Source organism: Megalobrama amblycephala, linkage group LG10 (genome assembly GCF_018812025.1).
Source record: "Megalobrama amblycephala isolate DHTTF-2021 linkage group LG10, ASM1881202v1, whole genome shotgun sequence".
Lineage (NCBI taxonomy): Eukaryota > Metazoa > Chordata > Actinopteri > Cypriniformes > Xenocyprididae > Megalobrama > Megalobrama amblycephala.
Genome location: NC_063053.1, coordinates 37,970,575 through 37,984,003, shown reverse-complemented (window position 1 = coordinate 37,984,003; position 13,429 = coordinate 37,970,575). Strand labels below are relative to the sequence as shown.

At 41.0% G+C, this 13,429-nt stretch overlaps 1 protein-coding gene across 1 annotated transcript; it reads right to left on the bottom strand.

Moving 5' to 3' along the window:
* Positions 1–9,091: 9,091 nt before the first annotated feature.
* On the bottom strand, positions 9,092–10,655 carry LOC125277669 (trace amine-associated receptor 13c-like). The gene has a single exon (XM_048206132.1). It carries the CDS (start codon positions 10,606–10,608, stop codon positions 9,607–9,609), a length of 1,002 nt encoding a protein of 333 aa, XP_048062089.1. The 5' UTR covers positions 10,609–10,655; the 3' UTR covers positions 9,092–9,606.
* Positions 10,656–13,429: the final 2,774 nt, after the last annotated feature.

Below are 13,429 nucleotides of genomic sequence, written 5' to 3'. Positions count from 1 at the left end.
ACACGAGATAACAGTGGGAAAGGATGACATGACTCCCCGTGTTTGTAGACTGATCCGAGTTACCACAGCTGTTTGATGAATGCGTTGAAAAGGAGCGCGCGAGACTGATAACAAGTTAACAAGCGAGGTGCAAACGCGTTGTAACAGCGATTTAGATTCAAAGATTACAGGCTAGCGACGTCAGATTAATGTGGTAGGCAATAATAATAATATAAGCAACAATGAATAAAAGTAAGAGATTCAATAAAAGTAAGAGAAAACAAAGCTATACGGAGACGCAAACACCAGCAGCGAGGCAGAGGCAGCGAGGCAGACAGGAGCAATCGAGATCAATGACACTCTTAGGGGCCGTTACAAAGACTCAGGAAGAAGTTACAACTCAGTGGGATACAGAGAGGGTTGTTGGTTCACATACAGAGAGCATTGAAGAAGAAAACCCTTACATTTCGCTGGCGTGTCATCAGATTTCTCAGGAAGGGCCAGACAAGGATTCACTGCTGGAGGAGTGGAGATTGTGACATAGGCCCTGTAGAGATTTTACCAGTTCCTCCGTTAATGAAGTTAAGCAATTCAATTGATGGTGATGCATCGCTAACTGACTGGCTTGGGCTGATAATTCAGTGGAGATCTGCATTAGAGCTGCTGGATCGCTGTGAGGCGAAGTCTTCTGTAATGAAGGGTCAGTGGAGAGTGGATCCATTTGCAGCTTTATTAAAACACAGCAGTATACAAACAAGGGCAAGGCAGTACCGTAAACAGGGACAGGCAAGGGTCGAGGCTGGCAGCAGAGAATCAGAGTCGGGTCACAGGCAAGGATCGGGACAGGTGGTAGACAAACACAGACCAGGGTACAAGCACAGATCAGGGTACAAGCACAGATCAGGGTACAAGCAGGAATCAAGGCAGGCGGCAAAGGTTCAGCAGTGATAAACAGTCCAGGTAACAACGAGATAGCAGTCCACAGAATAACACTCAGAAATGATCACAATAGCTAATCAAGACATTGCGATAGGTGTGAGTGTGTGCTTCTTAAATAGTGTGTGTGTGATGCAGTGCAGGTGTGAGTGCAATCAGTCCCAGGAAAGAGGGCCTATGGGAAATGGAGTCCGAATGGTAGTGAATCAATATTCTGGTGATGGCTCCCTCCGGCAGTCCGGAGGATGAACCGAGGGAGCCACATTCATGACACCTGTAGGGAAATTTGAATATTGATGTTCTTTTTCTTCTCATTTTCGCCGGTCTGCCATAATGTCTTTGGGTTAGTAACGGATAAAGTAATCTGTTCTTGGAAATAGACCGCCTTAGCTTTATGCAGTTCAGCAGTACATTTATTTCTAATTTGTATGAAATTATTTTTACTCTCCGGTGTTCGACTTAATCTGTATATTTTAAGGAGAGAAGCCTTCTGTTTAAGTAGTTGCAATATGTCAGAATTTATCCATGGTAGTTTACACTGCCTAGGTCGAACCTTACTAATAATGGTATATTTATTCTGTATTTTCTTAAGTTTAGTATGAAATTGCGTTAAAATTTGGTCCGGATTTTCCATTGACATCTCATCGCTCCAATCAGTAACGCTAAATTCTGCATTAAATTGCGGTAATTTTGAAGTTGGTATTTTTGGTACAGAATAAGGAGCATGAGTTTTTGAGGGTTTTAAAATTGTCCTAACTGCATAAATGAGAAAATGATCTGAAATAGCCGAATCTATAACACCAGACATTGGATATTTTGAAGGCTGATTTGTGAAGATGAGATCTAAAATTGAACTACGTGTTTTGCCAATTCTTGTTGGTTCCTTGATTAATTGATAAAGTCCAAGTTTCATTGCAATGGCTTTTAACGATTTTGATGAGCTGTCATTCCAGTCAAGGTTAATATCACCCAGAATTACAAGCTCTTTTGTTGTAACAGATTTAATTATATTAGAAAGCTGAGATAAGTAAACACTATCAGTGACGTTTGGAGGCTTATAAGTCACAATAATAGTAATTGCATGTTGAGGAGGGTAAAATGTACAACCAGTTTCAAAGTTTCAGTTTCTGTCTCAACTTTTAATATTTGGTGTGCATAATTCTGGCTCACATAGAAGACCACTCTGCTGCCAGTCTTAACAGTACGGTCTTTACGATATAATTTATAATTTTCTATGGAAAGAAAAGAATCAGGAATACTAGGAGTTAACCATGATTCTGAGATTGCCATTACATGTGCCTTCGATTGCGCAAGCATGATTTTAAATTTGTCTATTTTAGGAACAAGACTTCGAATATTTCAGTGGCAGATTTGAAAGCCTCTTGTATTACCAAGTTGACTTAAGTTAATTGGGCTTTTTCTTGGGTGAAAATTTTTTCTTTGTGCTTTTATTGTTTTGATTATCAGACAAGCAAACGGTGTTTCAAAAGGCAGAGTCAGAAGAAATGTTGGAATAAGAGTCAGAGATGGAATTCTGAAATAAGATAAATAGTTTTGAGTTCTAGGTAGAAACATACACAGTGTTTGCAATACAGCAGTATAAAGTCTGTTGCAATTTGCATGTGCATATAGCCCCCATAAATGCAATATACCTAAACTTGTCAAGAAAATATTTGAGTCAGGTCCGGGATTAAGCTCAACATTTCCAATAAATAAGAAGATAGTAATTAAAAGTCTTGATGTGTTTAAAACATATTTAGACTTATTTTCATCAGAGTCATTTGATTTAACATCAGTTACCCACCGGTGAAAAATAATATTTTGAGTGGAAAAGAACAATGGCTGATGAAAATTTGGCCTACCAGAATGTTCGAGTACAAACCCCCAGCCAGGACAATGTAGACAGCCGATTGACGCACACACGCCGATAAACGATGTGGAAAACTCCGCCGACGGCTGGGTAGGTGGAAGCCGAATGCACTCGCGCAGAGCAGCCGCTCCGGAGGACCGACGATCGGAAGCAGGAGCAGGGATTCCAACAGCATGCAGGCCCACCATAAAAGCAAGAAGCACACAGAAGAAACCAACTGGGACAGTGGGCAATAATCCAGACTTTGGTAGGTGTCATTTGCGTTGATGTGCGTGAAGTTATTGAGGATCTTGGACTAGTACTTTGTTTGTTTGTTGTCCATATAAGATGGCTATGGCGGACAGCCACAAGACATAATTGGAGCCAATAAAATATCAATATCGTTGCAATCTTGACAAATTTCAGACCTGCAGACGCCTGAATTGTCCCATATTTAATGTTTGTTTGCTGTAGCAAGTCACAGCTCTCTGCGACTGATGTCATCGCTGCCGCCATCTTGTTAATGTTGTGGCATCAATGCTGTTAAGGCTGCTGTTATATCGCTCAATATAGTGTTAATCAGAACAATCTGTCATTATAGGTGTTAGTGTCTTTGATATCAATACACTGTCTTGAAGATGAAAACACAAATGCACTCAGGATAAATGTCTATATTGTGAAGTTTGTGGTGTCATTTAGACATGAATGCAGTGTAGGAAAAGTTAAAGTTAATCCAATGGGTGATAGGCTCATGCGCATTTGTTGTAATATGTTTGCTATGTGCGTGCGTGAGCATCGGCATCTCATGTGCTGTTCATGTTTTGTAATTTCGGTGTTAAGCACAGTAAAGAACCTTTATTCCAACACGCTCGGGAGTTGGTGTTTTCACTCGGGTGTGTTACATAATAATTCATGTACAGTCAGATGTTCTTTGTGTGTCAGTAAATCAAACCCGTGACTAAACGTCAACTTGCATTGTTTCTCATAGTAGGATGAAAATAATCAGTTATTTAACGGTGATTAAATTATATAAAGAAAGCAATCAAAGAAAGCTCCCTTTGCAATCGTTGGGGCAGCGCATGCTGAAGCTGTCAATCAAACAGCGTGAGTTTATCAGTGACTGACGTGCAAAACTCCCGTTTTATTCAACGAATCTTTTAGTTATATCACGTTTACACTGTTAGTGAAGATGAAAGCATTTGTTGGTGTACAGAAATTGAGTTGCAATGAAGAGATCACTGCTTTCATGCGCTCACATGTCTGTGATCAGCTACAATGTTCATCACTGCAACCTTTCATGCCAATGTAATGCAACACTTTTCATGATTAGTTAACATTGAGAGCTGTAATAGTAAAAATGCGCTAAAAGAGAGCATAATACTTGGATATTATCAAATGCAAAAATGTCAGCCAATCACAGCAGTGGGCGTTTACACTGAAGTCTCACAGCAGACACGCCCCTTAAAACAGAGCGTTCAAATCAGAGGCTAAAATCAGGGTAGGAAAAATGCCTTTTATTTATAAATTATGACAATTTTGGATGTAAAAAGCATACTAACATTATAAGTGCACCCCAGGAAACATTAAACCAACGCAGTTCATGACCCCTTTAAGCTTTTCCTGGTCCGACTCTCAAAGTGCCACGAAGGAAACGAGTGATAAGCGGGTGTCTCCCCAGAGATACACCACTCAAAGGAGCGTGGTAAGCAGCTAAGGCCGCCACGGACATCCTTTATTGTGGACCCTGTGGAAAATCTTTCCTGCAGGAACTCCAGCACAACGCCAACAGGGCAGTAACTGGGTCCCACTGGTGATTTCACACCAAACGTGAACCAAACTTCACCAAGTGAAAAATTTCCACTTCAAGGCATAGAGTTTCCTTGTGGAGGGAGCTCTGGATTGGAGGATGGTCTCAACAACCTCGGTTGAGAGACCTGAACTTATGAGCTGGGCCCCCTCAGAGGCCAAGCCCACAATTCCCATAACTCCAGGCGGGGGTGAAGAATCAACCCACTCGCCTGAGAGAGAAGGTCCTTCCTGATCGGAATCTCCATAGGAGAGCCGTCTAGCAAGGACATCAGTCAGAATGGGGTTACTACAACAGCAGGACCCCGTCCTGGTCTTTCCAGAACTCCTGGGAGCAGCGCAATCGGGGAAAAACATACAGGCATAGCCTCAGCCACGGCTGTACCATAACAACTAGCCCCAAAGGTGCTGTGTTTGTCATGGAGAATCATAATGGATAGTGAGTTGTCTCTCGAGACGCAAACAGATCCACCTCGGCACTGCCGAAGTTCTCCCATAAGAGCTTCACCACCTAGGGGTGAAGTCTCCAATCCCCAGGCCTTGGCCCCTGCCTCGACAGGATGTCTGCTCCCAAATTGAGGTACCCTGGGACGTAAACTGCCTGATGAGAGCAGTTTCCCTAAGGTCCACAGGAGGATCTGATGAGCCAGTCTGTAAAACGGGCGTGATCTCAGACCCCTCCAATTATGCACGAGACCACCAATGTGTTGTCTAAATGGACCAGCACATGATGGCCCCTAAGGTCTGGAAGGAAGTGTTTCAGGAACACCGCCAACACCTCCAGGCAATTATACACCAAGGGAGATGATGGTCGTGACATAGACCCCAAGCAGAGTGACCACTCATGATCGCCCCCAAGCCCATGAGGGATGCATCTGTCGTTAGCTTGATGTGACGACTGAGAGCTCCCAACACAGGTCCCTGGGACAGAAAACAAGTTTTTTTCCATATGACTAGGGCACGAAGGCATCTCCGCGTGACCCTGATCACACGAAAAAGATTCCCCCTCAGCGAGAACCCCTTGGTTTTGAGGCATTATTGCAATGGTCTCATGTTCAGGAGGCCAAAAGGAATCCTGTTGAACGCTGCTGCCATGAGACCTAACAGCCTCTGAAAACTGTTTGACAGTAAGTGACTGGCCTAGCTTTATGTCTGAAATGGCTGAGAGAATTGATGCTATGCGAGCAGGCAACAGACGAGCACACATGACATTCGAATCCAATACCAAGTGGTTCTCAGAATAGGAGAAAGCACACTTTTCTTTGTGTTTAGCCTCAACCCTAACCTTTTCATATGGGCAAGAACAACATCTCGATGTTGAACCGCCCTCTGCTCTGATTGAGCCAGAATCATCCAATCGTCGGTGTAGTTTAAGATGCGGATGCCCTGCATGCGCAGGGGCGTCAGAGCCGTGTCTACACCTTTGGTGAAGGTTCAGGTGACAGTGCTAGGCCGAAGGGAAGAACCCGAAATTGGTAAACTTTGCACTCAAAAGCAAACCTCAGGAACTTCCTGTGTTGTGGGAGGATAGATATACGTAAGTATGCGTCTTTTAGATCTATCGTGACAAACCAGTCCTCGGACCTGATTTGTGACACGATGTGCTTTGCATCTCGAACTTGAGCTTTGCTACTGTTCGAATAGCTGATGCAGATCTAAGATCAAATGCACCCCCCATCTTTTTTTTTTCTGAACAATGAAGTACCGGCTGTAAAAACCTGACTCCCTGTTTTTTACATCAGATTCTTTACTTCTTGTGCCAACACCAGAGCCTGCTCGGGGCCCACCACTGTGGGTAGAACCTCACTGAATCAGGGTGGCCATGTTCTGAATTGAACAGCATTCCCTTTTTATCATGTGCAGGACCCACTGAGATTCATTTGACAGACACTCTCTTCTGTCAGAAAATCTACTCAGGGAACCAGCCTCTTGAGGTGAGACATATCCAGCTGCAGACCCGCAGCACCAGCAGTTTCAGAACCGCAGCCACAGAACGGAAGTGAGGGACGGGGCTTAACAGTCATATTTGAGCTGCCCATAAATGTCATTTTCTTTTGTTAAATATAAGTTGTTTTTTACATGGATTTTGATCGGATCGATGTCTACAATATTTAACAACAATACTTTTAAATAAAGTCACTTTTCTGTTATATATATGTGTAAGATATCATGATGTACAATGACGATTTTTAATTACCATGTGGATAATACAAACTATGATTTGTTAGTCCATTAAGCAAGGCATTAAGCATGACCAACAGGCAAGTTTTAAATTGTTGCTCTTTCTACATCATATCTTATGCATATTATATGAACAGAAAAGTGATTTTATTTAAAAGTATTGTTGTTAAATATCGTAGACATCAATACGATCAAAGTCCATGTAAAAAACAACTCATAATTAACAAAAGAAAATGACATGTATGGGCAGCTCAAATATGACTGTTAAGCCCCGCCCCTCACTTCCATTCTGTGGCTGCGGTTCTGAAACTGCTGATGCTGCGGGTCTGCAGCTGGATACTATTGCTTGAGGCTGGCCTCTGGTGTATTTTGGGCAGCCAGCACTATGCCCTGAAGTGGCGTACCGGCAGGGAACAATTGGCTTGACTACCCTTGGGTGACCCGCAGGGGAAATACTGCGCCCCGGCATTGCGGCGGGGTTGGCAAAGCGCCCCCCCCCTGAGGGCACCGAAAGGCAGACAGGCACCGTATAATGAGGTGAACGCCGTCTGGCTTCGGAGTGGACCACCCTCAGTATCCTGATACCTCTGGCGTCAGGTTTCTTTGACGAAGCTCTTAGCAGCAATGATGGTCCTCAAATCCGTCTTGCCCTTCGAGGACTTCGCCTGCGAGCGTTGCCCCGCCTCCCAGCTCCTTGGAGGGGGAGTACAGATAGCAACACTCTGTCTGGTGTTGTCTGTGTGTGGAGTTCAAACTCGGTCTCAGCTGCTCCCGCTCAGCAGCCGCAGAGATACTTTGCCCACCAGTGAGGATGTAATATTAAGTGGCTTGGTGGGCAGAGTTGGGGCTTTAAGGGACGATACAGACTGAGGGGAGAGATAGCCTCATGAAGAATGTAGCGCTTGCTGAAGACACAGAAGCTGAATGAGTGTGTTTTCGGGTAGGCTTTATAGTTCCTGGTCAGTGACGTCACCCGCCTATGACATTCCGTCACCCTATTAGACTGATATCATACGCGCTTCACAACGCAATCACACAGAGGCGTTCCTATAGTGACTGACACAGCGCAAGTTCCCTTGAAAGGGAACTGCATATTCATGCAGTGTGCGCATGTCAAAAAATCAATTCCGATTGTGACATATAAATGCGCACATCAACCTAATCACTTTATTTAGTATTCATGTAAACAATATGTTTGGATTCATCAGTTAATTGGATTCATCAGACTGAAGCAAAAAAGTGTGCATGTAAACATAGCCAGTGAGAATTGGAGCCTGTGTCAAGGTCAGGTGATGTGGGCTGGTCATGGATGACATTGTTAATGGTGGTTGGGACCTCCAGTTTCTGTTTTTTTTTTTTTTTTTTAATTAATTAATTAATTATTGCTAATTATTAACACAAGCTGTCACTGGGGTGATACCCTTTTAAAGGGCACTTCTTTGTACCTTCTTTGCCCCTAAAACATGCATATTTACTACCACAAAGGTATATATTGGTACCTAAATTGTACATATTAGTACCTAAATTGTATTAGTAACTTTTTGAAAGGCTATTGTATTTTTTTTTCTGAGAGTGCAAAAACTCACAGCGTTTCACTATGCATTTTAGCTTTAAATTTAGCTGGTCCCTGATGTGATCATGGGCAGCTACACAAAATAATTCTGGACTAATTTGATCAAATATATTTTTTAATAACTTTGCTGAAGTGGTTGTTTTAGTATTAGTGTAGATTGTATTATGCAAAACTCATTACTTTGTCAAAAGTATCAATACTGGTTGTCTTTTACCCTGAGAGTGGGGTGAAAGGCCTCTCTTGTCACCTCATACATTTATATGGCCCACAGAATTTAGCTCCAACTTGCTCCAGCACACCTGCCTGTAAGTTTATAGTAATCCTGAACAGCAGGCTCAGGTGTGTTTGACGCTCTTCAGGACAGTGGCCCTCCAGGAGCAAAATTGCACACTCCTGTCTCTCTTGGTGGCCAAGCCTTTTTTTCTTCATTTTGGTGGTTTTTAATGTGGAGCAGATTAAATATACCATACGTCCTAAATAGGCACACTGGGTTCCCTCTTATTCCTGCAAAAAGTGTCAGTCAGTGCTGCTTCTATTGTGAGGACCCGGCACATCACTGAGAGCTGTTAGCCTTAATGAATCACAACATCTTTCCCCTCCTAAATTTATAAAATGAAAATAAATTATAATTATTATAATGAAAATATTATTACTATATATATATATATATATATATATATATATATATATATATATACTTGTAAACTTATTATAATATTGTAAACTTTGGTGAAGTAAATGCCTTTTTAATGTAAATGCTTAACACACTGTAGAAATTGGTTCATTCTTTTTTATAAGGCAAAAAACAGGCAGAAATCAGGAACTTAATAATAATTGTCATTATAATGATTAAACATCACTCTTTTCCATCATCAATCATTTAAGACATTTGTCTTAATTGTTTTAAGTGCAGTTACAATGGCCATGCATCAAAATATATTGTACCTTGCTTTCTTCTAATAAAGAAGATTTCTTTAATTTAAACTAAAGATTATCTATGTAATAACTACTTTAGTGTGACAAATATTAAATGTTCTTTTTACATCTATCTTCTAAGCAGCATTACTACAGTTTTGCTGTTATTTTGTTCAGACAGAGAAAATGGAGCAGATAGTGTCACTCACAAATATGATCACAATATACATGTTAGACACCATATTTAAAATAAATAAATAAATAAAATAAAAAACAGCTGTTACATGCCATCTAATGTTCTATAAAGAGGTTTTATTTCAATTGAAGACACATTATTTCATTTACTTTTGCATGAGAGTGTAAGTGATCATTTCTCTTCTGGGAACAGATTTAAGTATGCAGATGAAGGTTCAAATATTTTCAGTGTCAAAATGTATTTTGCTGACAGTCTGAACCATCGATAAAACATTGCATATATAAGTGGGTTCATACAGGAATTCATGCACACAATCCAATCCATTACTTTAATTATAAGAGCGTCATTTTCATCATGCCCACCAGAAAGAGAATATAAATAGTATGGCGTCCAAAAAAGAAGATAAACCAGTACTACAATCCCTAAGGTTCTTGCAGCCTTTTTTTCTGATCTGGCATTTTTGTCTGTGACTGAATTTAAATGCTTTGCTTGATAGTTTGCTACAAAGCAGATTTTCACATATAAAGGAACAATTATACAGCAAGGTACCACTAAACAAACAAAAGCATCTAGTATTATATTTTCCAAATTAAAAGAAAGTATGCATTCTCCAATACACGTGTGGTTCCTCTCTGGATACAGTAAAAACTCATACAACAGATAAAAATTATATATGAAGGAGAATAACCAGTTTACAACAACAGAAACAACAGCTCTGTTATTATTGACCTTCATTGGATATCGCAAAGGGTCATTCACAGCAATGAATCGATCCACAGATATAATAATCAAAGTACCAAGAGATGCCACAACAACCACATAAAGAATAAGAGGAAATATAGAGCAAAATATTTCTCCAAAGTACCAGCATGGCTCAATCAGTTTCATTCCCTGCACTGGCATGAGAATCAGTCCTGCAATCAGATCAGCCACTGCCAGAGAGAAGATCAGCACATTGGTGGGAGTGTGGAGCTGCTTGAAGTGCGCGATGGAGATGATCACCAACAGGTTCAGAAACACGGTGAACACTGATGTTACAGCAACGAAAATGTACACAGCAATGTACTCTGCTTCAGGTCGGATACTTCTGGTACAAGACAAATTGTTGTTTGGAAAGCAATATTGGAAGGCTTGATTATCTGCGTTTGGTACTCCCCAGTTAGACATTTCCATGATAGATCTATCCTGGAGAGCAGACTCTGTGTGAGAATGCCTCAGTTTTATACCCACGGAAGCTCAGCGACCACCTCATTTTACCATGATGTTTGAATATTCAGCTATCAGACTACCCACTAGTTCAATATTCATAGACCTCTCAGATCTAATCTGATCTATACACTGTGTACAGAATTATTAGGCAAGTTGATTTTCTGATCATATTTTTTTTTCCAAGCACATTTTACCAATTCCAATCCACATCAATCTTAATAACTACTATTAATATTGTTTTTAATCATTTATAAGTGATATATAATTGTTCATGAAGGCTGGAAATGAAAAATGCCTTATATTCAGGTGTGCAGAATTATTAGGCAGGTTTTCTTTTACAGGCAAAATGAGCCAAAAAAGAGATTTAACTCAGACTGAAAAGTCAAAAATTATTAAATACTCATGAGAAGGACGCAATACTAATGCAATACTAGAAATTGCAAAGTTAAAGCATGACCAAGGGACAGCAAAATGCTCATTGGGTCAGCGGGGTCAGACAGAAACAGGTGGAAAAGAAAAGACACATGTTAACTGCAAAATAATTAAGAATTAAGTGTGAAACCATCAGGAACCCTTTAGTCTCCAGCGCCACCATTTTCCAGAACTGCAACCTACCTGGAGTCTCCAGAAGTGCAAGGTCTCAGGATCTCAGAGACTTAGGTTAGCTAAAGAATCCTAAAAAATGACCCGCACTTGATAAGAATCACAAGCTGAAGTGTTATAAAATACATGAAGACTGGGTTTTTATAGGCCTTATAAACAGACAGCTTGAGAGTGACTCCTGAAGGACCAGCACCACATCCTCTTGTACCACTGTTTGAAGAATTTATCTTCCAGAATCTGGCAGTAAGTTTTGGAAGATCATTTTTAGTCCATCTCTGCAAGACAGACATTTCAGGATAAGAGATGGACTAAAAGTGAACTCAAACACCTTACTGCCAGATTCTGGATAAATTCTTCAAACAGTGGTACAAGAGGATGTGGTGCTGGTCCATCAGGAGTCACTCTCAAGCTGTCTGTCTATAAGGCCTATAAAAACCCAGTCTTCATGTATTTTATAACACTTCAGCTTGTGATTCTTATCAAGTGCGGGTCATTTTTTAGGATTCTTTAGCTAACCTAAGTCTCTGAGATCCTAACACCTTGCACTTCTGGAGACTCCAGGTAGGTTGCAGTTCTGGAAAATGGTGGCGCTGGAGACTAAAGGGTTCCTGATGGTTTCACACTTAATTCTTCACCTTAATTCTTAATTATTTTGCAGTTAACATGTGTCTTTTCTTTTCCACCTGTTTTTGTATGACCCCGCTGACCCAATGAGCATTTTGCTGTCCCTTGGTCATGCTTTAACTTTGCAATTTCTAATATTGCATTAGTATTGCGTCCTTCTCATGAGTATTTAATAATTTTTGACTTTTCAGTCTGAGTTAAATCTCTTTTTTGGCTCATTTTGCCTGTAAAAGAAAACCTGCCTAATAATTCTGCACACCTAAATATAAGGCATTTTTCATTTCCAGCCTTCATGAACAATTATATATCACTTATAAATGATTAAAAACAATATTAATAGTAGTTATTAAGATTGATGTGGATTGAAATTGGTAAAATGTGCTTGGGAAAAAAATATGATCAGAAAATCAACTTGCCTAATAATTCTGCACACAGTGTATTCTAATAAGCCTTTCATAAAATATTTTACCTGAAAGCTTTTATTTTGTTACATACATAATACTAATTAAAGACTGATGTTGGATTTAAAAAAAAAAACTATTATCCCAGTATAAGACTATATTAGTATACCAACATATTGGAAGCACTGAATCTCTTCCACAAAGTCACAGCTGGTTCACTGAGTGATGTAAAGAAGTGAGTATACTTCTGCCATCCACGTCTATGTGTCGAGCCATCTGCGTTCATCTGGGGTTGAGAATACTTTGGAATATGTGCGGACACAACTCCACGTGAGACACGCACAGATGTGAAAATTGAAGTATACACGGGCCTTAACTCTGTGAAATGTCTTGCAGATGATTTATTGTCAGCTCTATCAATGACACATCTATCTGTATTAATCCAGAATCTGAGTTGATGATTGAGACAGGAAGGTAAATATAACCAGTGTTGGGGAAGGCTCCTCTCAAAATTTATGCATTACAATATTGTGTTTCGACAGACACGTGAGAGGGAAAAAAATCTTGGTCTGGTTCCCAAAACGCACTGCCATCCCATCCTCCACCAGCTTGGTGAACTCCTCTGCGATGCCTGGATAGCCCTCGGTGGTCGGCTCGACACTTCTCCGCCGCCTGGTGGAAGGCATTAGCTCCTCTGAGTTAGGGCAGCCGGCAAGAGTCCCCTGTTCCCTGATCCTCCCCTCATGGTGGACAGCAACAGGCTCCAACCTCAGGCAAATGGGGTTGACTCCTCCACTCCCTCATGGATGGTAGCCACCCCTCTACAACCCAGACGGCCAGCGGGCAAGTTCGTCCGTCCCCCCAGCAACTAATTCCAGATCACCACCTCGAGCGTCCATGGCGGCAGTCTCTGCTCAACTCTGTTTGATGGCACAGCGGATTCCCCACAGCAGCGAGGGCTCTTTGACAGCATCTCCTTCCACGTGGGCTTCAGCACCAATATAACATGATATGATGTTTTATTAACAAAATTCGGGAGGAGCAATGTTCAAATAATCTGACTAGTCATCACGTCACTTCAGCCAGCTGTTAGCAATCAGTAATCAACATATCTACCCAGTCAGCATGAGTGAAATCATATATATAGACAGTCAACT

Coding starts and splice junctions, on each gene's coding strand:
- LOC125277669 (XM_048206132.1), bottom strand. CDS start 10,608: ATGGAAATGTCTAACTGGGGAGTACCAAACGCAGATAATCAAGCCTTC.